Source organism: Chrysochloris asiatica, unplaced genomic scaffold, assembly GCF_000296735.1.
Source record: "Chrysochloris asiatica unplaced genomic scaffold, ChrAsi1.0 scaffold00111, whole genome shotgun sequence".
NCBI classification, from domain to species: domain Eukaryota; kingdom Metazoa; phylum Chordata; class Mammalia; order Afrosoricida; family Chrysochloridae; genus Chrysochloris; species Chrysochloris asiatica.
Window position 1 is genome coordinate 5,381,160 of NW_006408629.1, and position 27,324 is coordinate 5,408,483.

The following is a 27,324-nucleotide window of genomic DNA, read 5'->3' on the forward strand; positions in this document are numbered from 1 at the left end:
ACTTCTTCTCTCATAATTTGGACTTATTATCAGGAGGGACTAGTCCTTGGAGGGCATCATGCTTGGTAAAATGGAAGGTTAGAGAAAAAGAGGATGATCTCCAATGAGATGGATTGGCACAGTGGCAGCAGCAATGGGCTCAAATGTAGCAACAATTGCAAAGTTGGCGTGGGACCAGGTAATGTTTCATTCTGTTATGTATTGGGTCACTATAAGTCAGTACTAATTCTATGTTACCTAACAACAACAACAATGATACCCAAGTCATGTGTAGACATCTTTTTGTGGTGTTGTAAGCATTCTACCACATGGTTACTTTAAACCACAAGGTTGGCACTTCAAACTCACAAGTCAGTCCTTGGAAACCCTATGCAGGGTCGCTATGAGTTGGAAATGACTTGATGGCACTTAGCAGCAATAAACAATGCGTAAGCTCTCAAAAGAAAACCATAGCATGAGGAGCATGTTCTCCCAACAAGTTGGAGGTGAGAAGAAACGGCAGCAGAAACACAAATGAAAAATATCAGACATTTCCAATTTTAATTGAATCTGTGAAAAGCAGGCTTTTTTTATTTGTCTTATTCACAAGCTGATTTTTAATTTGTAGTCTCTGGTTGTGCTGTGGGTTAAACACTGAGCTGTTAACCACAGGCTAGCCTTTCAGACCCTAATGAACAATTATATCCAATTCTGTTTAAATATGATTTTGGTATATGACTAACTTATACCAACCTCAGTTAATTTCTTCTTACTTTTTTTAATTTAAGGTTGGGAAAAAAAAAAAAAAGATGGCAATTCTAAAGTGAAAATAAAGTAAGTTTAAGAATCTTTTTAAATGACATTTGGCTTCAAAGTTATTATGTTGTTACATGCTGCAGAGTTGGTTCTGATTCATAACAATTTTGTATGTGGAACTTACAAACAGCAGATGGTGGGTTTGAACTATAAGCCTTGCAGTTAGCAGTCCAGTGCTTATTCTACAAGGCCACACTAATACCCCAAAGTTATTATACTCATATATACCTATATATATAATAAATACATATAGTAACAGTACATAATATAACCAAAGCTCAAATCAAATCCACTGTCATCAAGTCAATGCTGACTCATATGGGCCCTCCATAGGGTTTCTGAAATAATTTTGTGAGACTGTAAATCTTTATGGGAGCAGAAAGCCTTATCGAGTGGCTGGTGGGTTTGAATTATTCACCTTGCAGTTAGAAGTCCAGTGCTTAACCCACAGTCACATACACACCATAGAGGGCTTCAAAACATTCCTGGTAATTTTTCATTATCTTTAAGTCCATTTTTCCCACTAACTTCTTAATGTATGACTTTTGTCATGTGACTGTTGTAACCCAAACTGCATATACTATGGGAAGATTAAAAGCATCAATAATGGGATTTATTTAATTGCTCTTTGTATCAATTGGCTCTAATTGCTAATTAACAATTACTAATCCAAGGCTAGCAATTAGTAATCCAAGTAATTGGATTCCTGGTGTGGCACTGTAGGAAAAGCACCAGGTACTAACAACAAGGTTGGCAGAGGTCCTTGAAAACCCTATACAGGTCACTATGCTGTTGTTGTTCAGTGCCCTTGAGCTGTTTCTGACTCATAAGTGACCCTGCATAGGGTTTCTGAGGAGCAGCTGGTGAGTTTGAACCACCAACCTTGAAGTCCAGTGCTTAGCCTACAGTGCCACATCAGGACTCAGAACCAACTTGACGGCACTTTACAACAATCCAAGATATACATATACACACAGCTAATGATTCCCACAAAAATCATTCATATAAAAATATTTCTTTATTTTACTTATAAAACCTAAAAGAAACAACTCTAGATTTATATGGAATTTTTATGCAACCACACAGAAAATAAAAACTAAAAGTCTCTATAGTATGGCTACTTAATTAAATAATACTACCTATTTCATGAGTTAACAATAAATCTAATTTCACAAATATCTCATAATGACTTGCCACCTCATAGTTATAAATGATTTACTTACTCCACATAAGGAAAAGAATAAAGGTATTCTTTATTCTCAAAAGGTATTTTCCATTTATTCTTTAGAGTACAATTTAAAAAAAAAAAACACAAAAAACTTTGTTCAGTAATTCAAAACAGCCTGTCTGAAATCTGAAATACCATATTTATGAAACACCGTAGCAGGACCTAAACGCCCTTCATATTGTAGCATGTTTTACAGGAACGTGATCAGGAAATGATTCCTACTGCCTTAAGGAAAAGAAAAAAAACCCCAAACCCTCTGATGTCTGCAAGTTCCTCTTAAAATACACGTACATCTGCAAAAAATATTTTTATACTTACAGACAGATCTTAATCACATTAGATGCAATATACATAAAACTAAAGCCATCTCTTCATATAAACCATTGTTGTCATGTAATCACATTTTCCTAACAGTCATTGCCTACTCATAGAATTCTACTATAATTCAGTCTCCACTTTAATACCCAGTGACTGTTTCTCCTTATTTTCTGGGTATTTTCTGGGATTTCACAATTATTAAACTAGGTTTAGGAATATATAATGAGAAGAAAGGGGAAATATTTTAAAAAGAAATTAAAATATACTAAAGAGAAAAATGATTAGACAAAGTAGTTTTCTTTATGAAGACAAACTACTATATTTAAAGACTTAAAAAGGCAAAGTCCAAACTCTCTTGGGTTCCTAGAAGATCAAAGTCAAATTGGTTGGGCTTTCTCCATCATTTCAGTACCTTAATTTTCTCTCCTTAACTTAGCCTTTGTGGATATATAGCCTATATAGCAAGATATCTAGGATCACTTTTTTAGAAGTAAGATCTATATGAAATTTTAAAAAGAAAAAAACAAAGTTGTTTTGATCTAAGTTCTGTATTTCCACTTAAATATCTCAGGATAATTGAACATGATTTACTCTCAGATGTTGCTGCTGTTGTTGCGTTGAATATGTTCCAACTCGGAGCTACTCTCTATAGCAGAGGTGGGGAACCTCTTTTCTGCCAACATTTATGACATCATGTGAGGGCCATACAAAATTATCAACTTAAAAACTAGTCTGCTATAATTGGTCAAACATTTAATTAACTCACCCCTAATGTGATGGCTAAAGAGCTCTGGTAGTGTAGTGGTTACAAATCGGGCTGCGAACCACAAGGTCAGCAGTTCAAAACTATAAGCTGTTCCGCAGGATAAAGATGAGGCGTTCTGCTCCTGTAAAGATTTACAGACCCGGAAACCCTGTTCAGGGTTGCTGTGAGTCAGAACTTAACAACAACAATGTGATGGCTGGAACTGCAGATGCCCTTTTGCAGGGCCAGACCAAATGATTTCATGGTCCTTATAAGGCCAGCGGGTTGGACATTTCCCACTTCTGCTGTATAGGGTTTCCAAGTAGCAGCTGATGGGTTTGAACAACTGACTTTGCAGTTAGCAGCCCACTGCTTATACTACAGAGCTGTATCAGGATGCCTTTTAGATGTTACAAACATGTTAAGTATATGCAGAATTATTGCCATGAGATTCAGAATTACATTTTACATTATACCAACTAATAAAAAAAATTCTTAGAAAGCAATGGGTTTTGTAACTTCCAGTTACCTTATCTGTGGAGTTCTCTTATAACTGGGAAGGACCCGAGCATATCTGGAGGCCAGTAGACCCAACGTTTTCTCTAGCACTTCTGCTAGAATCTCCTGGGCTAATTTAGGAGGCAGAATGGTCCAGAGATCATGATGAAGAGCCCAGCAGAAATAATGCCACATCTGGAGCGAGAAGGAGCATCTTTCCCCCTGGCAAAACCACCACACATTAAACAATGGAATCACATATTCCAAAATGTCAATTTGCTTCCTATAAACCTAATTAGTTCAGGCTGAAAGGAAATAGCTGGAGAGTTTGACACACTAGATGACCAAGAAAGATTTTTGACAAGATGTAAAACATCCTTATTGACAAAGGAACATATGTTCCATTTCAATTACAAGACCAGATATTCTAACACAAATCCAGACCTCGAGAATTTAGCCTAGCATATCCTTAATTTTACCTACTACCATCCTAGGATTTAAAATTCACTTTTAAATAACTGGCTTGGTGTTTGCTAAACAAGTTTAAGATAGTGGGCTGATTCTTACAAAATTCAGATCTAATTATTTAAATTGTTTAAGTACGTACATTTTTATGAGATCATCAGCATCATTGATATAATTTTATAAATGTTTCATATTTCACATTTCAATGAAATAAAGGGAGAAAAACTAAACTTGCATATTACACACTTACCAACATGCATGAAACTAAGGAGGCTGGGCAACTTTTCAAGATTATTACACTAGGCTATTTCACTCACAGCATTTACATAACAACTTCAGAAACAGATCTTACATTAGTCTGATTTAATGAGACTTTGTACAGCAGAGGCAGATGTTTCTTCCTATTTTTACAGTTCATACTTCTAACGGGCTAGATTCCCATTCCTTTCCACCCCCAGACAGATCTCTCTGTGTGCCAAATTTCCCCTGACCACAGAAGGAGACCCAAACACCACCAAACCCAGGGGACTAGGTAGAAATGAGAAGGTGGCCTCAAGTGTTTTACAAGCATTAATTAGTTAATGTGCTCTTGGGAAGGCATGCTAGAAGTTTGACCTCATTTTCTTCAAACCAGATCAAAAGATTATTTGAAATAGCAATAACAGAATGCTTTCTACAAGTATTATCCTGATTATGTTAATACATTAAAAGTTAAACTAGTAGAACTTCCCATCTTATCTCTAAGTAATCCTCTTTGACCTATAATTTCTGATTTGTCCACTACTTAACATTCCTCAAACAAATGTCATCTCAAAAGATAACTTCTCATCTCTTTTCCCAGAAGTTGATAGCTTCTTATGAAGATTCCACTACTAGCATTTTCTTTCTGTATTATCCTTCTGGTAGTTTCTTTGCTAATATTTTTTGCAATGAAAGTAACAATAACATGTACACATAGTGTTTAATGAGTTTCAAATAGAATATGCAAATTAGTAGAGATGTTGTTATTCCTTGGATGGAAAACCTGGACACCAAAATGTCAGCGAGAAGTTCAAATTGAAAGGGGGCTTTGATGACAGCTTCTGATCTCCTGGTTTGTTGTGCACCTAAATTGTCTAAGAAAACTAATTATAAAATACTGGAGTAACAAACAGATAGCTTTCTATGCTCTCTTTGTGTGATAAACAATACTTTAAGTTCTTAAACTAAGATAGGAGTTTTAAAGGTTGATTTTCCATTCCATTCCCCCCTTTTTTTTAAGCTTTTTGTGAATTGAGTGAAGGCTTTTACAGACAAGATCATCAGCTTTACATTCAACAAATCATACTTTGTTTCATCTCAATGATGACAATCCCCTCTATGTAACAACAGTTATCCTGCTTCCTCCCTATGGTTTCCATCTGCATTCCACCCCCTTTCCTGTCCCCTTTCAATTTTGTTTTTAAGAAAATGTTGCCTTTTTAATCCCAAATGGTTGACCATTTCATGGTAAGTGCACTCTGCCAGTGTTGTTGTCCACTCCATAAACCTATCTACTGCTTGGCTGAAAATTAGGCCAGGAGGGTGAGTTATTCTCCAGACCTGAAAGGTGGTCTCAAGTTCCTCCAGATTCTCTCTGACCAGTCTTTTTCTCCCACTCTATCCAGGACCCTCTAATATGATCCCTTTCAGAGCAGTTGGTAATGGTAGCTGAGCACCATCTAGTTCTTCTTGTCTCAGAGTCACGGAGACTGATGTTCACATATTCCATTAGTCCACTGCACTAATTGATTCCAAGCTTCTTCAATTCTTGTCACTCTTCATTCTTCCGCATGTGGAGAGACTAACAGCTGTGCCTTAGATGGCCACTCATGAGCTTTCAAGATTCTAGATGCTGCCTACCCAAGCGGGATGTAGAACATTGTCTTTGTTGACTATGTTATGCCAATTGACCATGGTGTCCCCTGAGACTATGATCTTGAGACCCCAGACTCATCAACTCATTGCCTTAAAATGTTTGATAATATCTAGAAATTTTCCCTCATTTTGCCCACTGTATGGGGTCTTGGTGTAGTGCTATAGGATAAACACTGGACCACAAAGTCCAGTTTGAATTGCAAGGTCGGTGGTTCAAATCCATCAGCTGTTTCTCAGAAACCCAATATAGGATATCACTGAGTCAAAACCTACCATACAACACAGAACAATAACATGCTCCACCACATTTATAGTTGTGTTTGCAGGAAAGGTAAATACTCATGTGTAAATATCCTCTTTCAAACTCATATATTGATGGGATGTAAAAATATGTATATATCCCACTATTCTTCCCTTACTCATTCAGCCATTGTCTCAATTTACATATCTATGAACATAAAACTACTGTTTCAAGCTTGTGTGTATATCACTATTTACCTCTATCCCCTTTAGACCATGCGTACCTTCTCATGTGTTCATCTGTCTTCATCATACTTCTGCTACCATCCTCTCTTCTTGTATATTGCCCTCCCCGTCACATGAGTTAATATATGACTTCCCTCTAGTCAGTGACTTACTCTCCCTTCGCTCCCACCCATGGTAACCATCAATAAATGTTTCTTTTAGTATGAAAACATAGTTTTTAAAGTTTTTACAATAATGGTCTCATACCATATTGCCCATTTGTGATTGATTAATTTCACCCAATTAAACTGAATGGTTTAAAATCAGGAAACATGTGCACCAGGGTTGTATTCTTTCATCATACTTATCCAATCTCTATTTTGAGCAAATAATCTGAGAAGTTGGATTATATGAAGAAGAATGTGACATCAGGATTGCAGGAAGACTCATTAACAACCTGTGATATGCAGATGATAACAACCTAGCTGGCTGAATGCAAAGTAGATTTAAAATACTTACTGACAAAGATGAAAGACCACAGCCTTTTGTATGGGTTGTACCTCAATGTCAAGAAAAACAAATTCTAACCTTGGACCCATAAAAAACATCATGATAAATGAATAAAAGATTGAAGTTGTCAAAGACTTCATTTTGCTTGGATCCACTATCAATACTCATGGAAGCAGCAGTCAAGAAATCAAATGACGTATAGCATTAGGCAAATCTGCTGCAGAAGACCTCTTTAAAGTGCTCAAGAGCAAATGTGTCAGTTTGAGGACTACGGTGTACCTGACCCAAACTATGGTATTTACAGCAGCATCACATGCATGTGAAAGTTGGACAATGAATCAGAAAGATTATAGAAGTATTGAGTTATGGTGTTGGAAGAGAATATTAACAGTACGATGGACTGTCAGAAGAACAAGCAGATCTGTGTTGGAAGAAGTAAGACCAGAGTGCTCCTTGGAAGTCAGGATGGCCAGAATTTGTCTCTTATACTTTGGACATATTCCCTGGGGAAGGACATTATGCTACATAAGGTGGGGGATCCATGAAAAAGAGGAAGACCCCTAATGAGGACTGGCACAGTGGCAGCAACAATGGACTCAAACTTAACAATGATTGTGAGGATGGCACAGATCTGGACAGTGTTTCGTTCTGTTGTGCATAAGGTCACTATGAATTGAAATTGACTTGATGGCACTTAACAACAACAGTTTCACTCAGCATAATGTCCTCTAGATTCATCCACGTTATGAGGTGTTTTGCAGATTTATCATTATTCTTCAACATTGCATTCCATTGTGTGTATGTACCAAAGTTTATTTATCCATTCTTCCATTGATGGGCACTTTAGCTCTCTGTCTTTTTGCTATTGTGAATAATGTTGTGATGAACACCACTGTGCATATTATTTACTCATGTCCTAGCTCACATTTCTTGTGGATATATACAAAATAGAGGGGCCATAGTTATTTCCATTTCCAACTTTCTTTGGAAGTGTCATACCATTTTCTACAGTGGTTTAACCATTTTACAATCTGACCAGGAATGTAGAAGGGGGATCCCAGTCTCCTCAGACCATGCCAGCATTTGTTGTTTTGTTATTTTGAACTCTGCTATTAATGTGAGATGATATCTCACTGTTGTTTTGATGTGCATCTCTCTAATGGCTAATGGGACCTTCTGGTGTGGTGCTGTAGGATCAGCACTGCACTGCAAACCACAAGGTCAACAATTCAAACCTACCAGCTGCTCCTCAGAAACCCTATACTATGTGGCTATGAGTTGGAGTTAACTTGACAGTACTTAACAACAACAATATTGGTTAATGATCATGAGTTTCTTTATGTGCTTGTTGGCTGCTTGAATGTCTTTCTTGGTGAAGTATCTGTTCATATCCCATGCCCATTTTCTAATTTCTCATACTTTTTCTGGTACATATTAATTCAAGAAAAACTGACCCTAATCAGGTGTGATGGCCAATATAAGAGATTTATACTAATTTTCACCCATGGCACTAGATGGTTATTTATTGATGTGATCAACATGATGTTGCATATTTTTCAAAATATGAAAAACCAATTTCCTTAAATGCTTTTTTAAAGCAATAAATGCTAAAATAAAAACAAATTGAGGCATAAAGATTTCTTTTCTTATAAATCATAAACAAAAACAATTTCTTGAAATACGAACTTACTGCTTACTTAGAAATATTACAAACTGATCATTGTTGTACAGTTTCAGTTTTCTGGTATGCAAGGGTTTTCATTAAACTAAATGTTATTTATTTATCCTTCTGACCTGTTTCACTATTTGTTATCACGTCAAAAAGTATTCTCTAGTAAACATCTGCTATTTTTGCAGGCCCTTTCTAATGTAAACAGATGTGAGCTTTTATTTAGATCATATATCAGGACACAAGCAGCTGGACTTTATTACATAAGCCACTCAATATTATCTTTGAACAGACAATTCTTTATTCTTTGACTATTGGAAAACACAAGTTTCTGAAATTGAGCAGATGTCAACTATACTAAAAGCTTAATTTTAAACATGTAATCTGAACACCCACTGTGCCATCTGACCAGCACCTCATCAGCGAGATACTGAACTCTCTGACTCTCTCAACTTGACAGTTTAGAAAATAACTGTTCATGAAAATAATATATTTGGGTTCGCTTGATATCACAAAACATGAGCAAATATTGCTTCGTATCTTGTAAATTCTTTTTACTATTTCTTTGCTACGCTCTGCACATGGCGATAGGTTCCCCTGAGATCTCTATCCTGCCCTTAGCCTCCAGTCAGGCAGATATCATCTCCTTTCCTCTCAAAATCGCCTGCCAAAAACCTACAGTTCTGTTTTACAAATCAGTTGGAATAATAAGGGGAGGAGAAAGGGGTGCAGTAAGAGAGATAAAAACCCTGTCAGGCACCCCTATTGTCAAAACAGTAAAAAATGTGCACTATTTTTAGAAGATTCTTATTTTTGGTATATTCAAAAGCAGTATCACTTTATTTTTCTGAGCATAAATAACACCACTAATGCTGCAATTAAATTGTAGCTACTGACCATGTAAGTACACAGAAGCTACAGTACCATGTAATCACAGGGTAACTATCTCGTTATTTCTGCCTTTGAAGCAAAAGCCTTGTCATAAGATCTAAGAGCTGTATGTTACATGGTAATTTGGTGGTTGTATTTTTTTTTTTTTAAATACTTGGTAACTTCAATAACAGGTTCTCATGGCATCCACTTATTATTTATATTATACAACTTATTCTAGTTCCCAATTTGCATAAGAGGAAACATTATACTACTGTGTTGAACATGTAGTGATGTGATATCTGTTGTTCAATGAAAACATCATATACAATGACTCATTAGGACACTGGAATACAGAAATAGTTGGAAACATGAGATGGATTCATTTCCAACCTCTCTGTTTCCCTCAAGGCAAATAAGGAAGCCATGATACTACTAGGAAAGGGAAGACCAATCTTTCGTTTCTTTTCTCAGACTATTAGCTGCACCATCTACTTTCTCTTTCTTGTTCTGTTCACTGCTACCACTGCTGTTTGAAGTATAACCAGTTTGGAAAACCCTAAGTGGATGCTCTTGCAAAAAGAAAAACTACCTGGGAAAGTCCACTAAAGAAGAGATGAAATGGACTTATAAAAAGTGAACGTCTTTACAGAGTTTCTTAATACCTGTTCCTTCCTGTGTTGGCAACAATTATTATGATAATAATTAGTATCCACTTACCCAGCAAGCATGGTAAGCATGGGCTTATTGGTGCTTACTTACTAATATGTAGTGAAATTTTTCACATTTTTTTCACCACACTAGTGATTGTGCTTCTAGGTATAGCTAGCACCCGTTTCTCTACCAACTTGCAGGGCAGTGAATTACTTCATATAGCTCTTCTCTTTGTAACACCCATCACAGAGCATTTTTTCCCCTGATGGGTCTGGGTAAGAAAAGGTGGGAGAAAATGCTAATAGGAATAGGATGCTGCTGTGATTGTTAACAGAGTTAATTGCAATTGCAAAAACTTGGAACTATGAGGTGGGCTTTAAATGAGCCAACTCAGAAGCAGGAGGGGTAACGTCACTATCACCAAAAAGAAAGAGCCAGGAGTGGAGTACATTCTTTGGACTCTAAGATCCCTTTCAAATCTCCTCACAAAAAGCTATGACACCAGAGGAGTGGCAGAGAACCAAGAACCAGAGCACAAGTCAGAGCAATGGACTTCCTAGCCCACAGAACAAGTACAGAAGGCTTGCTTGCAGAGTGGGTTCCTCCGGGCAATGTAATTGGGAGCGCTATAGCCCAGAGAAAGCAGGAACCGTGCCTGTGAGCCCCAACAACACAGGAGAGGCAGAAAGAACTGTACCCTGAGTATTTCTGACCTTGAACTGTAACCTGTTAACTTTCCTAATAATCTCCATAATTGTGAGGACGGTGTCTGAGATCTGTATAGCCTGCTGTAACGTATTATTGAACCCAGCTGAGGAGAGTGCTATGGGCAGGATAGTTGTTTCTTTTCTTTTCTTTTTTTTTAAATACAACCCCAAAGGACCTTCCTACAGAATCAAACCATTTTCAAATTTGTAATTCCCGATGAGAACAAAGTACACAGTGAGCAAGAGTTATGTTTATTTATTAATCTGTAGTGAACTGTTTCACATGTTTTTCACCACAACATGTGTGAAATCCATGTGAAATTGTTTACTATAGATTAGTAAATCAGTACAAGTAAATTCAGGCTGAAAAAGCCCAGCAGGGTAAGCACTGGACTGCTAACCATAAGATTGGCAGTTCAAACCCGGAAACAAGAATCACAGGGAGGAATATTTTGGGATAAATGTTACAGCCAGGGGATTGCAAACACTGAAATGAAATGAAGTATACGATTTCTCAGATGTAAAACTGATGGTCTGCTTTATAAACTTTCACTATTGTTGTTTGGTGCCATTGAGTCAGTACAGACTCATAGTGACCCTATGCACAGCAGAACAAAACCCTGCTTGGTCCTGGGTCACCCTCACTATTGTTGCCACGCTTGAGCCCACTGATGCTGCCATTTTGCCAATCCATCTCACTGGAGGTCTTCCTCTTTTGCTCTGACCCTCCATCTTACCAAACATGATATCCTTCTCCAGTGACTGGTCCCTCCTGACAATATGTCCGAAGTATGAGACACTAAGTTTGCTTATGAGGTTATTGAAAATACCATGGCTTGAGTCAGGCACACAATAGTCCTCAAGTTGACATTTTCGCTCTTCAACACTTTACAAAGGTCTTGTGCAGCAGATTTGCCTAATGCAATAATATGTCGTCTGATTTCTTGACTGCTGCTTCCATGAGTGTTGATAGTTGATTCAAGAAAAATGAAGTCCTTGACCACTTCAATCTTTTTCCATTGATAAGAATGTTGTTTATTGGTTCAGTGGTGAGGAATTTTGTTTTCTTGACATTGAGATGCAATCCTCGAAGACTGTGCTCTTTGATTTTCATCAGTAAGTACTTTAAGTCTTAACTTGCTTTAAGCAAGCAAGATTGTATCATCGGCATATCACAGGTTGTTAGTCTTCCTCCAGTTCTGATGCCACGTTTTTCTTCATATAACCCAGCTTCTCGGATTATTTGCTCAGCATACAGGTTGAATAAGTATGGTGAAAGAATAAACCTTCACTAGTGTGTCACTGTGGGTTAATGCACTGGGCTGCAAGGTCAGTTTGAACAGCAAGGTCGGCAGTTCAAGCTCACCAATTTCTCTTTGGAAACCCTATACAGAGTCGCTGTGGGTCAGAACCGATTCGATGGTGCTTAACAACAGTATAGATTAAATTAAAAAGAAAAAACAAAAATCACAAACTTCCATCTAATGTGAAGAGTGAAGCAGAGAAGGTAATGAAGCTATGCTTGGTTGATAAAAAGTTTTTTAAACACTAATATCATTTACTGAGAGTGTAAATATTTCACCTTATCTTTTTTTTTTTTTCTTAAATGTTTTATTGTGAGTTATGTGATAGTTTACATGGGAGAACATTATTTTACATTCATTCTATCGTATATCGTCTCATTGCCATGGTTACAATCCCCTCCATGCAATCCTTCCCCCGTACACCCAGGTCTTCAGCACACAGTCGCTCTCCCTCTCTGGATCTAGAGTCTCCAGCTGCTCCACCGCTCCATGTCATCATCTCTGGCTCCATTTCAGGCATCACTGCTTATCTAGGTAGGGTCCCGCTCTCTGCTCTTCTCCCTTGATGGTCCTAGGGACCGCTCCTAGACTGAAAAGTTAATCACTCCCCTCCTTGCTATAAAACATCTACCTTTACATTTCCAACCCTCACAATCAATCAGTCCTGATAACAATTATTCACTATTGTATCACAAGAGACCTGTCTGCATTTCATTGCATCAGCCCCGCCTAGTCAGATTGAATACTACTCACTGGAGATTCTACCTTCCTCCAGGCCCTCTGGATCTAGGTTCCCTCTTGAAAGTTTGCAAGCCAGTCACTTCTTGCCTTTGTAGCCTCTCGCCCCCCATTTTGAGTAGCCAATGTCCAAGTTGCCCATCCCTGTCTACTCTATGTGTGGAGGTAATGGGAATGATTCTTGCTGTAAGGACTTGTTCCCTCTTTTGAGCTACTGCTTCCATAGGTGTAGGTCAAGTTCATCAAATTGTATCAGAATATTTTTTTTTTTCCCTCTTCTTTTTACTTCTGGTTGAGCTCTGATCATCCAGTCACTGAAGCCAGGATAAGTGGGTATTATCTGCAAGTGTGGGTGTTCTTATGCATATGCCCTCTCTTCTTATCAGCTGGACGCTTCACTCTCCTCTCTAGTCCTCTGTGGCTATGTCACTGACTCTAGGCCCAAGAGTCCCCAGGTTTTGCCACACTGCTGGCCAATCAGGTCTTCACCCGGATTCACAGAAGTCTATTGAACGTTGTAGGGCTTAGCTTACCACTTCATTGCTGTTTTTCCCTCACTTCCCCTTATCGATGTCGAGCGTGGTCACCAATCAGAGCGTGTATTCCCATTGAGTCTTGGAAGGGGATTTGCACTGAGGGGACCCGACCACTTGCCTTGATGTTTCCTGGGCAAGCATGTTGCTTGTTCTTGTAGTAACAATCGGTCTGTCTATGTTGTTTTATATTTTTCCTGTCGGTCTTTCTTTCAAGAAGTGTCTTCTGTTCTTCTAGCCACTCCAGGCTGGTCTGCTTGGCCTTTCAAGTGTTTCACCCTATCTTGGAAACAACTTTAGGGAATTTCAAATATTGCAATCTATGTATAACCAATGAGATTTAGAGACAGGGAAGTTAAGGAAGCTTGGTGATGAATAATTTTAGTTGATTCTAAGATTGATTACACTGGACGTCATTTGTCTTTAATTCAATAGAAACTTGAGGATTTCTGAATATGGGCTAGATAAAAATAGGCAAGCTATAAATGATCAGCTGGGCCTTCAAGCCCATCCACAGAACTCACAATGAGAAGGGGAAACTTAAGTATATAAAGAATAAAGTTGTTTAGTAAAATGTATTCATCAAACCAGATGGAAATTTATAATAATAAAAATAAATGCAAGGGTATCTATGACTGGTTCTTTTGAAAAAACTAGAGGGTTCTAGCATTTTGCCATTGTTATCTTTTGGGGTTTTCATTGTATCCCATTATATTCCAATTTATTATATAGCATTGCTACATTGCATCTCAAATTAAGTTATTTTTACTCTTAAGCAGAAGGAGAGTTCTGATGTCTAATTATTTTAGTTTTTTTAAAAACTGTGTTTTTCCTAAGTACAAATTCAATATTTAAAAATATTATCCTAGCAGCCTTCATGTGTTAGTAATGCTAAGCTCATGTTTCTCGTTAGCCAGAAAGCAGGTAGGCAGTAAAACATATTTGTGTAAAAAGGAGAGATAGTAAACTTAACTTCACACCTCATAAAAAGCTTTGTAGTCATCCCAGTGGTGGCTCTCAGCATCCTGTAAAATGCTTGTAGCACAAACTCTGACGCAGTAGTCCGTAACTTGAAACTGTAGAGTGTTGATGAATTCCTGATATTGTTGGACAGGCACCAGGAATATGGGTCTGTTCAGAGTGAATGATCAAAGAGACAAAGATTTAAGGCCTGTGCAGTAGGAGGTAACAATCTCCAGTACTACAAATGGTTTTGATTATTAGGTATCAATCATTCATTTCCTCCTAATGCCAGAGTCTGCCTCCACATTCACTTTCCAAATAGAAGAAGAAAAAAAAAAAAAAGCTGGCCTTTGTTTTGCTAGTCCTTTGAACATGTACATCTGCTGTTCTACATATATGACCTTCAACTTGAGACAAACTGAATTGTCAATACATCATTCAAAAATAAAAGAAATCTTTGTAAGCCTATTATTAGAGATCAGTGCATTATTTAGGCATTAGGTCATCATTATTACTAGTGAACAACATGCACTTGTCAGAATCAACTTTTAGAAAGCTATCATTGGCCTACAACCACACTCTTTTTGTTTAAAAAGATTGTAATTTGGTAGACGTCAGTTATCGCATAAACTGCTTTAAAATAATCTAAAGAAATTAGGTAATTTCTAACCATTTTGTTTATAAGTTCTAGTATAAATTGCAGCATTTGACTATGAGAATTAAGCTTCATAGTTACACTCTATATCTAGTCAAATTTATATTAACCACTTCGATCTTTAGCTATTTATTTACATTACACCACTTTTTCACAACTTGTTGCTGTTGTTGTTGTTCAGTGCCATCAAGTTGGTTCTGACTCAGAGACTCTGTATAAAGTTTCTGAAGAACAATAGGTGAGCTTGGACCACTGACTTTACAGTCCAGTACATTAACTCATAGCGCCACACCAGGACTCCATTTCATACTTGTTATTGTTGTTGTTAAGTGCCGTCGAGTCAGTTCCGACCCATAGCGACCCTGAACAGGGTTTCCGAGGCTGTAAATCTTTATGGGAGCAGAAAGCCTCATCTTTCTCCCACGGAGCAGCTGGTAGTTTCGAACTGCTGACCTTGAGGTTCGCAGCCCGATTTGTAACCACTACATACAGCAAAAACTGAATAAGGAATATAGAAAATGTTTCACTGGTCATAGTGGCTTTCCAAGTTCATGGGTTCCCTTTGGACACAGCTATGTTATTTTCCGGAGAGTGCAAGGGTGATCAGAAATACCTGCCATCATTTTCGTCCTCTAGGTGGCAAACATATCATCTTTATAGACTACTATTACATGAGAATTAAGACTGCCAAATGCTTCCTCTTTGAATCTTATGAATAGTGATGAGTCAATGGAAGTTCTGAAATATGTTTATATTGGTCATTAAAATACTAGATTTAAATATATTTTTCTCTGTCAGCTTCTAACAGCCAGTTGGCTTAGGAAAAGAAGAAGAAAAAAAATAAGACAGAAGGGTTTATTTCACAACTGTGTGTTAAGTGTGCCTTTATAAAATGGAAGCGGTTTGTTTCATTCATTCTGTCATAACAATATGCAGAAAATAGTTACTCCGGATTGTGGTGGTAGTTTTAAGTGCCATTGAGTCGATTCCGACTCATAGCAACCCTGTGTATGGTTTTCAAGAAACAGCTGGTAGACTTGAATTGCCAACCTTGTGGTTAGCAGTCCAGTGCTTATGCTGCAGCACCACACTAGGACTCCTGCTCCAGATTAGAATTTAGAAAATGCCTGTGTGTCCTTTGAACATGACTTTTGAGAGATTATCTACCTTTCATTTTAACTTGAATATATCCCATGCTCCAATTTTTTGACATTTTGTTAGGACAAATGCAAATAAGTTACCATGTTAATAATTATTTTCTCATTCTTAAATATTATCAAAATTTCACTCTTGTGATATTTGAAGATTACATATTCCTTTAGGCATAGCCATCAACATCATTTAAATGACACTCACTTTTTAGCCATTGCTTTCATCAAATTATCATAATGCGTAAAATGCTGGAAGACATATACCGCCGTGGAGAGCAGCGTGTGTAAGTTTCTCAGGGGTGCTTTGGAAGGAACCTCCTTGCTTCTCTCCCGCAGTCTGGCTAGGACAGCTGTTGCCACTTTACAACAGGCCTCCACAAAGTTTGCTCTAATTTCCTGAAAAGAATCATCTCTGCATGCCAGAGCCAATGGAAGCATTGTGTCAAGTTTTTCCATGATGTCAGAACAAAACTGGAAAGAAAGAAATGTGGCACTGAGTTATTTGTACTTTGACAGTACCGTGTAATTTATATACAGTGGAGCCAAATTCCTAAATAATGAATCTGGCATCAAACATAAATATAATGATGCAGCTTTATAATAATCGATTTCTCAGTTGTAGAAAGTTAAATGTTTTATGTCAAATAAGGAAATTCCAGAATGAAGCTTTTCTATATATAACCTTCAAGCCTTATGCTTGCCAGACATTATGAAAAAAACTCATGAAAGCAGCTTTACATGACAATACCTTTATTTGTAGTTAACAGGACTCAGAAAACATGTATCCTTGATATTAACATGTTTACATTATTTCTTGAACTTATTCTAAAAATCTTGGGCTTAATTACCATGGTATATATGTATATTTTCCATGATAATATATATTATTAAACACATGTAAATGTCAGTTTACCTTAACCTAGAAGTGTTAGAAGCAATCTCATGTAGCGTTTTATGTTACTGATAAGTAGTCAGCAGCTTTCAGAAGTGGGGTACCTAGGTTTTTTTTTTAATGTTTCCACTCCTTTTTAGTGGCAGAGAGGTTGTGGTAGTTGGGAAGGTGAACCCTGTCTCCATTCCAGATCAGCCAATATATTTCCCTGGAGAAGATTCTGCAACCTCAGAGTGGCAATGGTAAAATAAGAATGCCATCTTCAAGAACTCTTTTTTTTTACTAAAAGCTGTCATAGGTTCCTTAGCTCACTGTGGCTTTAATGTAGAGTACATTAATTTATATATATCCATAATTAATTCTTATGTATTCAATATGTTCTGCAAATATCAAAACACATGCAAAGATGTAAGAATGATGCTAATGAAACAAAATGTTCATTTGGTAAATTAAGTGTAAAGATTTAAAAACCCAAGGCAATATTTGTGGTTGCTACTTGCTGTCGAGTCAGTTCCAAGTCATGGCGACCCCAAAAAGGGTTTCCAAGGAGCAACTGGTGAGTTTGAACTGCCAACCTTGTGGTTCAAACAGACCTTGTGATCCAGTGCTTTATCCCACAGCACCACATAAGACCCAGCACCACATTTTTGTTGTTAAGTGCCGTCGAGTCGGTTCCGACTTATAGCGACCTTGTACAGGGTTTCCAAGGCTGTAAATCTTTACGGGAGCAGAAAGCCTCATCTTTCTCCCATGGAGCGGCTGTTAGTTTCGAACTGCTGACCTTATGGTTCGCAGCCCAATTCGTAACCACTACGCTACCAGAGCTCCTTTTAAGGCCCTTCAATTGCCTAAATTTCTCCTAGAGACACTCTAGGGATAAACAAAGCCGAGTTTATAGAGTACTTCCTACCTTCCATGAAGACTCTGAGGTTGCCTTTTTTAGCTGCCTCGGCCTCATTGAGTAAAAAGCTGGCAACAGGTCTAAGTCCTTTTTGCCTACTATGGCCCCATGGAGACCAGAAAAGAAAACATACTGGGCCATATACCAAGTGTTTGTCAAAGAGACTTCACCATTTGATTTATGGGTTCTTTCTAATACGAAAACAGAATAAAAGAAAACCCCAGTCTATGATGTGAAAGTATTTTGTTTAGCACTTACCTTTGCAATTTTCTTTGGTTGGTCCTTCTCGGGAGTCACTTGGCTACTGCTTTGCCAAACTTGCTGAACATTTACAAGGTTCATAGTATAGCTTGTAGCTGAAGACCTTTCATTCTGTTCTTGTTGGAGAATTTTAGTGGAAATACCTTCAATTGCTGCTCTTATGCAATGTGCCATGGGAGGAGATACTTCTTTAAATGCACTTCTCCAACCAAATTCTAGAAAAGTAACCTGGAATGTAAATGTACATAGCCATATGAATCTTTACTCAGCACCAAATACATCTATTGGTATAGATTTAAATGACCACTTTCATCCAGCTTATTGAATACAGATACTCTGATATACCGGCAGTGTCTAGGTTATGAACAAGATCCATTACTTGGTGTGTCTTTAAGAATTTGTAGGTCAGGTGCACATAGTTCTTATTTAGCCTGGCTTTAGTACAAGAAAAGGCTCGAAGACTTTTCAATAATTTAAATGCTGCACCTGCAGTAAGTGATGATGATTGTGATGAAGAATTTGTTTCAAGTAGAGGTTGGTTCAATTCTTTCAAAATGAGGGCAAATTTACATAACGTGAAAGGGCAAGTATGAGTAGTCTGTAAATCGGATGTTTGTAATCTGAAGATTTTATGTACTACTAAAGCCATTCTTACAATCTGAGAAGTATTACCTTGTCGTGAATAAAGCAATATACAAAAACATGTGCATTCTTTACACACAGTATTATACTGACATTTCATTTTAATCCATCAGTAGATTTAATCAAAAACCTTCTTTTTTCAAAATTTAATCTCTTAAATATAGTTCAATAAAGCTATCTTTACAAGAGTCGAAAGCTATACCTACTATTTATCACTTAAAGCAACCTTTAAATTCAATATATTTAATAAAGTCTAAATTAGATTTTTATAGTCTTTTTTATAGTTTATTGTTAACAAGTATTGCAACATAGACAGCATTTAATATTTAATCTTTTCTTTCTTCTTCACTCTCAGAAATCAAGATAAGCCAAAATTACAGCAATAAGAAATAAATTTCACAGAGAAAAGATTCCACTGCACCTTTCTGGATTTTTATTTGCTTAGAATTTTATTTAGTCTCTCCACCCACAAAGTGGTAAACAGCACTTTTGTTTCAGGAAATGAAGAATGAAAATGCTCTGCATAGCTCTGTGGGGCACTCCAAAGTAAGAAGAAGGCGGGGGGGGGGGGGTGCAGGAAGGCCAGCATTATTGTCTTTTAGATCCTATGTATCATATGGCAGTATGTTTATATATGTATACTTCCTCCAATTCCCCTAGTGATCTCTAAGGTACTGAAAACATTATGGGTCATAGCCTTAACAAATGCTTAGAATTAAACTTCCCTCATTTTTATGTAACTTTATTTACAGTAACAAATCACTCCTCCAACTTTAGATGACCCTAGGCCCCATATCCTTGACAGAATTACTAGTTTTTCTGGATCTCAGGCTTGTTAGAAAAAGCAAGACAAAATGAGTAAAATGGAATGAATTGTACGGTCCCTTTCAGTCTAAAATTACTGAGATTATGATCATTAACTTAATTTTCTTATAAAAACACCCCACTCAGCATTCATTTAATACTTTTGCTATGCACTGTACAAAGTAACAAAATGTTTACTCATCTAGAACTAAAATTCTAGAACTTTAACATCATGCTGCTGCTGTTGAATTCTGTTGAGATGGTTCATACTCATAGCAACACTGTACAGGTAAGTAGTTTCTGTCGAGCAGCTGATAGGCTTGAACTACTGATCATGGTGTTAGCAGTCCAGTGCTTATACTACAGCACCACACCCAGCCTGAAAACACATCTTTCTTATATTTGCATAAAATTAATCAATAATTGATTCCATTCAGTCATATATCTTTTATTGTAAGTGAAACTTTAGGATTACCATGGTCATATCCTTAGGGCATAAAAATATTTCCTTGGAACACATTTACAGTAAAATGTGAAAAGGAATTTGCCTCCAAGAAAATTAACAACAATGATAAAATTCTGGTTTTTGTTCTTCCCATCAAGGTATTTGTATATACTGAAATTATTTACATATTCATTCGTTCAAAGAAATGTGATAAAATTATCATTACTTGCCATGAATGCACTGACAATTTTTTTGTATGTGCAGTGACAATTACCTTTCAGCTTATAACTATAACACCTTGACCCATCTAAATTCTTTTTTCAAAATATGGAAAACTAAACACATTAATAGCTGTTCTTAAAAGAAAAAAATTGAAGACTTCTTCTACTCAAATTTCTCCTCTGAGCATGGCAAGAGGGCAGTGTGCCCACTAAATTATATTGTTGTCAAAAGCTTAGAAGCTAATTTCCAACCATGAATTATTTTTTTAGTGACAAAGGGTAAAACGTGAGACCTTTTCATTCATAATGATTAACAGATATAAGATGATACTGTTGTATATAAATAAAAAGTACCACTCCTTTTTTCATACCTCTTTTACTGGTAGCAATTGCTCTGAAGAAATACTAGCCTCATTTCTTCTATGTTTCCTTATGACTACTTCTTTACTGGAGCTCTCCAAAATGCCTAAAAAGGGAAAAAAAAAAAAAAAAAAGACCCCAACAAACCAACAAATAAATATAAAAGGCCATATTAAAGGTAATAAATTGATAGATACAGCCCCAAACTAATAATGTAGACTAGCTCTAGCCATAATATACATACATAGACACACATACACCCACAGACACATATCAGTATTCATTTGAAAGATGTAAAGCCTGCAACAGATAAATAATTCATAGTTCTTAAAATGCAAGTCTTTTTCTCATCTTTTCTTTCATGTTCTTTTTTTTTTTTTTTAATTAATAAACTCTTTACCATGGGGGAAAAATAACATACTAACAAAAAAACATAATAAATAATACTCCAAAAAGAAATCTTCCTACTTTTTCATTGTTGTTGTTAAGTGCCGTCGAGTCAGTTCCGACCCATAGCGACCCTGTACAGGGTTTCCGAGGGTGTAAATCTTTACGGGAGTAGAAAGCCTCATCTTTCTCCCGCGGAGCGGCTGGTAGTTTCGAACCGCTGACCTTAAAGTTCGCAGCCCGATTCTGCTAATGATAGTGTGCTTGATATGAATGATTAAGCATTTGCATCAATTTTTTTCCTTAGACTTGGCATATGATAATGAATTATATACTATGACCTAATTTTTCTTTGAGTTTTTCTACTTTGTATGGAATTTTAAGGATTAATTTCTACTTCTGTTCTAAGCAAAGCAAATTTCAATTTTTTACTGATTCTTAAGAGTAATGCTTATAAACAGTAGAGTGTGTGGTTTGGTTTTGTTTCTTCAATGTGGTACCATGAACTTCATTTTGAATTATTCCTAAGGAGTACAGCTCACAGAAATAAAAAATGTTTTGTTCCGAGGGTGAGTTAGCTTCAACATTCTTTTACCTAAATATACTAAAAAGGTAAGTACTCTATTTGGTAAACAATAACAACATTTTGAGAAACTTTATCAGAGATTATTTAGAAGAAGTTCTCAATTTTAGTGTTTCTTAATCATTTTAATTTTATGATCACTTCTGAGAACTTAGTTAAAGTGATAGAACACTCCAGACAAAAACCCATATGGCAGACACACACACGCATACACATAATTGGGAATTCCCAGACCTTCTTGTAAAGTTCATTCATGAATCCCTAGGGTCCATGGACTTCAGTTTAAGAATCCTGTTCCATTTCTTAACACACATCGCAACGCAAAGAAGGTTTTAGACTCAAATAATGCTATATCATTATATCATTCAATTTAAAATACTTTTACTCTACAGCTTGTATTTTATTATGTCATTTAAAGGAGATGGTGTTATAAATAAGTATTGAACATTGAAATAAATTCCAGATTAATTAAACAATCACTTTTAAATTAAAGAATTACTATGAATCCATAGCCTATAATAATACAAAATATTTTTTCTAAAAATCCTATGTAGAGAAGTCTTTTCAGGATACAAAATGCAAAAGCAATAGAAAAAAATATTTAATCTGCATAACAAAAACACCATTAACAGTCAAAATAGAAATGTCAAAGTGACTTGGCAAGCTCTTGCAAAATGTCTACACCTTTTGACTTGGCAATTTTATGTTAGAAATTCACCCTCCAAATCTATCTATACACATTTGAGACATAGTTCAAGGAAATGTGGTCTATTGGTGTTTGTTACAGCAAATGTGTAGGGGAAAAACAACTTTAAATGTCCATCAGTGAGCATCTGGTTAAATTATGGTATGTGCATTAAGTGGAAAATTATTCAGCTATTAGAAAGAATGAAGTTTTCTGAATAGCTAAGTAAAAAAGAATAGCTGCATAATATGACAACATTTTATGTTATTTTAACATGGGAATATATATATAGGTTGTTTCTGGAAATGGAAACAAGGCAACTGGAGTGAGAAAAAACTTACTTTTCACCATATACTCCTATGTCAGGTTTGAAATTTTTGCTACTATTAAAAAACATTTTTTAAGAAGAAAAAAATAATAAAGATTAAATCATTAATGACATGAAGGAGTTTGTAATTTGCTATGTTTCTGCAGATAGCTCATAAAATTAGTTGATTTATAAGGCATTCAACTCTGGGAAAAATAACATTAATTGAAGCATAAGCTTTGATCTGTTTCTGGAAATAAGTATCTGCCATTGTGTAGCTAGAATTTAAGATTTATGAAAAAAGTTAATTACTTTAGATGATCATTTCATGCCTAAATACATTATGTTTATCCATTCAAAGTAATATGCTTAGATGTTTATACAAACCATCTGCCTATTTTCAAGATGAGTAAGAAAAAAGAGATAAGATTTCCAAGACTTCTCTTGCTGGTGAGCAAGTCTACAGTAAGAAAATGAATAAGCCATTGTGATACCTTTAAAACATCTATTTTTGTTGTTAAATGCCACCCAGTTGGTTCTGACTTATAGCAAACCAGTATAGGTTTTCCAAAGACCCTGTATAGGTTGGTGGGCTTGAATTGTCGACCTTGCGTTTAACAGTCCAGTGTTTACCCTACAGCACAAAACCAGGACTCCTTAAAATATCTCCCCCCCTCAATTTTTCAATATTTGAAATATAATTCTATACAGATAAGCAAAATGGAGCATTTTTAGGAAAGACTAATAAAAACGTGTGAACCTAAATTAAGAAGGTAACTAGTTCTTTAACGAACTTTAGCAATTTTATATTTGCTTGGAATTTAAAATGGTGAATTTTAAAATTCAGCATTGTAGATTTCTACGAGTTCTGTGAACACCTAGAAATTATTTCACATATGTAAAAATATATCGAAAATGTCATACATTTATTAGTATTGTGTAGATAAAATAGCCCATTTTTGGCTCATTGCGCTAAAATATAGCTATTGCATGCATTCAACTTGGATTTTTTTTTTTTTTTTTTAAGGGAATGTCTAGATTACGAAGCCCAAAAGAGTGCAGAGGGTCACCAGAATGCCAGCTGCTGAATGGTTTTCCCCCACAGAGTTCTCTGTGGTTCATTTTGCACTTCTGGTTAGCTTCTACACTGCCGCTTTCTTTCATAGGGAGTAGAGGTTGGCAGTACTTCCCTGTGACATCCACTTTCACACCCAAATTGGTCTTCATAGGGTCTCATTGTATGCACTACAAAGCAACTTGCCTTGTTGGCAGCTCTAAGTGGGAACTACATGTCTTTCTTTTCTTCACTGCTCTTTGCTGGCTTACAAGTAACCTCCCACCAAAAGCTGAATCTGCAGAAGAGACTACATCCAAGAGATAATACTATGAAAAAGTATGAAGAGAAGCCCAGGTGGCCACCTTGCAAATTTCCAATGTGGAAGCCTTCGACCTCTGTGCCCAAGAAACAGCTAAAGTCCTAGTGTAATGAGCTTTACAAACCCTAGGAGCCTCTTTACCTTAACTACATACGCCTCCCTAATACAAACCCTTAACCATCTAGCTAAAAAACTCTTAGAAGCCATTTGACCCCTCTTAGGACCCCCTAAGAGTACAAACAATCTTTCAGAAGATCTGAAATCTTTGATTCTTCTGAGACAAACCCTAAGTGTTCTTCTTACATCCAATTGAAGCAGCCATTGCTCTTTGTCATTGCTGGGGCTAAAAAAAAACGAGGGCCAAGAAACCTCCTGGTTAAGATAAATCTCAGATGCCATCTCTGGAAAATTTGAGGAACTGCCCAAAAAACAACTTTATTCTGAAGGAGCATTAGCAATACCCCGTAATTCAAACCTGTGGCCAATCCATAAGAGAAGATCACCTAAAAGAAATAAAGTAAGTCACCGTAACAGTCAAATAACAAACTATCATTTTCTGAAATGTCAAAAATAGAAAGCCACCAAATCATGACCAAACAAAAACAAATAAGTATAATGACCAAGTGGTTTTTCTTCTTCAAAAACATTATTTTTTATGTTTTGACAAATCCTATCGCCCCACATTCAAATTACTAAGGCAACAGCCAATTTGGCTAACTCTGCAAAAAAGTAGTGAACATCAAAGTAAAAAAGTAAGATATTCAGTTAATCATCTGAATATTTTCTCAATGCAATGTCAAACACCTGGATAGCTTTTAACCATCTGGACAGTGAAAAAATCACTTTTCATTAGATTGTTTGAGTTATGTAGACATAGTAGGCAACTCTTTCCAAGATCTTTATTAGCAAAATATGATCCAATCAAAAGAAATACACTGAGATCCAAATGACTTGATGTCTTTTATACCTCTCTGTCTCCTGCACAAGATTTTTAAGCAAAACATTAATGGTCAGGAATAACCAATAGTTAAGATACATTTGGCTTCTTTATTCATCTGTTTCAAGAAATCCTTTCCTTCTTGATTTAAGAAACCAATGCTTTTGATAAAAATTGATTAACTTGGCTACACTAAAAAAGGCATTTGCTTTTGCTTGACATTTCCCTCAGGATCATTCTTTTCAGGGATGCATTTACATAAAGTAGTGTCAGCTTAAATCAATCATGGCTTTGCTACAAAAAATTAAAATTTCAACACTGGAAAAACACATATCACAATGGTATATTTGAGTGTTCAGGTATTTCCTTTACCTGCCCTTCAAAATTACTTCTATAGAATATGCTTGATAATCAATAAAAATGTTTAAATAGTACATGATTATCAAAGCAATACTGAAGCTGTATTGGTACCGATCCAATGGCACCTAACAACATCAAAGCAATACTGAGGTTGCTTTTATAAGTCATACAGTTGATACAATAATCAAATTTTGATAAGGCAGTATATTGTATTATAGTTGTATATTTATTTTGTTGGTTTTATTCAAGAATGGTAGCTGTGGTTCTCAAATATAATGTATTTACAAGTCTTAGAATTGCTTTATCTTATTGAGTCAAACAAGTCTTTTCCCCATTTATGCTGAAACCATCAAGTCACCTTTTGTTTTATATGGACTATTTTAACTTAATATCTTTACAATACCTCTCCCACATATTTCTAGTTTTTAATTTATGTTGCTATTAAAAAGACTAAAATCCCCAGAATTAATCCAATTTCCCAGAAGTCTGGCCAGTGACCAATGAGATTATTTCAGAATGGGTGCTTGTTAGGTGCCATTAAGTTGGTTCCAACTCAGAGAAACCTTACATACAACTGCCTGGTCCTGCACCATCCTCACAATCACTCCTAAGTCTGAACGTGTTGTTGTAGCCACTATGTCAATCCATTTCATTGAGGTCTTCCTCTTTTTTGCCAATCCTCTACTTTACCAAGAATGATGTCCTTCCTTCTCCAGGGACTGGTACATCCTGATAACATGTCCAAAGTACTTCAGAAGAAGTACTCCTTTCTAAGGAGCATCCTGGCTGTGCTTTTCCCAAGACAGATTTACTCATTCTTATGCCCAGGACATTCTTCGCGTTTGTTGATGTTAGGTGATGCCCAGTCATTTCCGATTTAGCAATCTTATGCACAACAGAATGAAACAACGCCCAGTCCTGGTCCATACTCATAATCGTTGTTAAGCTTGAGCCCACTGCTGCTGACACTGTGTCAATCCAATTGACTGGGGTCTTCCTTTTTTCAGCTGACTCTCCATTTTACCTAGCATACTGTCCTTCTCCAATATGTCCAAAGTATGAGAGATGAAGTCTCACCATCCTGGCTTCTAAGGTGCATTCTGTCTGTACTTCTTCCAACAGAGATTTGTTTGTTCTTCTATCACTACATGGTACTTTTAATATTCTCCTCCAACACCATAACTCAAATATATCAATTCTTCTACGGTTTTCCTTTTTCACTTTCCAACTTTCACATTTACCACAGCTTGGGGTCAGGCACACCTTAGCCCTCAAATTGACATCTTTGCTCTTGAACACTTTAACAAGTTCTTGTGCAGCAGATTTGCATAACAATTTCTTGACTTCTGCCTCTATGAATGTTGATAGTAGATTCAAGGAAAATGAAGTCTTTGACAGCTTCAATCTTTTCTCCATTTATCTTGATGTTATTTACTGGTCCAGGGGTGAGGATTTTTGTTTTCTATACATTGAGGTCCAACTCATATCTGAGACTGTGGTATCTGATCTTCATCAGTAAATATTTTAAGTCCCCTTCACTTTCAATAGACAAGGTTGTTAAATGAATATTCCTTTATCTTGATGCCAAGTTCGTCTTCCTATAATTCATTTTCTCAGATTATTTGCTCAGCATACAAAATGAATAACTATGGTGAGAGAATACAACCCTGGCATACATCTTTCCCAATTTTAAACCACTCAGTGTTCCCATGTTCTCTGTTCAAACAACTGTCTCTTGGTCAATGTACAGGTTCCTCATGAGCACAGTTAACTGCTTTGGAATACTCATTCTTTGCAATGTTGTCCATAGCTTGTCATCATCCACACAGTCAAAAGTCCTTGCATAATGAATAAAGCACAAATAACCATCTATCATAAATTTAATTTTGGAATGCATCAACTCTTCCTCTTCTTCAGTATTTCTTATTCATTCATTGTACAGTGTTCCCATGTGTACGTTGCTGTTGTTGTTAGGTGCCATCGAGTCGGTACCGACCCA

The 27,324-nt window shown here is 36.4% G+C and overlaps 1 protein-coding gene across 1 annotated transcript in view; it reads right to left on the reverse strand.

Moving 5' to 3' along the window:
- KIAA0825 (KIAA0825 ortholog) overlaps positions 1-27,324 on the reverse strand; it is a 645,731-nt gene that overhangs the window by 539,827 nt on the left and 78,580 nt on the right. The window contains exons 5-9 of the mRNA XM_006867876.1: positions 20,702-20,796; positions 18,216-18,446; positions 16,370-16,635; positions 14,376-14,526; positions 3,616-3,806 (exon numbers count right to left, since the gene is read on the reverse strand). Coding sequence (XP_006867938.1) covers positions 3,616-3,806; positions 14,376-14,526; positions 16,370-16,635; positions 18,216-18,446; positions 20,702-20,796 — 934 coding nt within the window. The remainder of the gene's footprint in view (positions 1-3,615; positions 3,807-14,375; positions 14,527-16,369; positions 16,636-18,215; positions 18,447-20,701; positions 20,797-27,324) is intronic.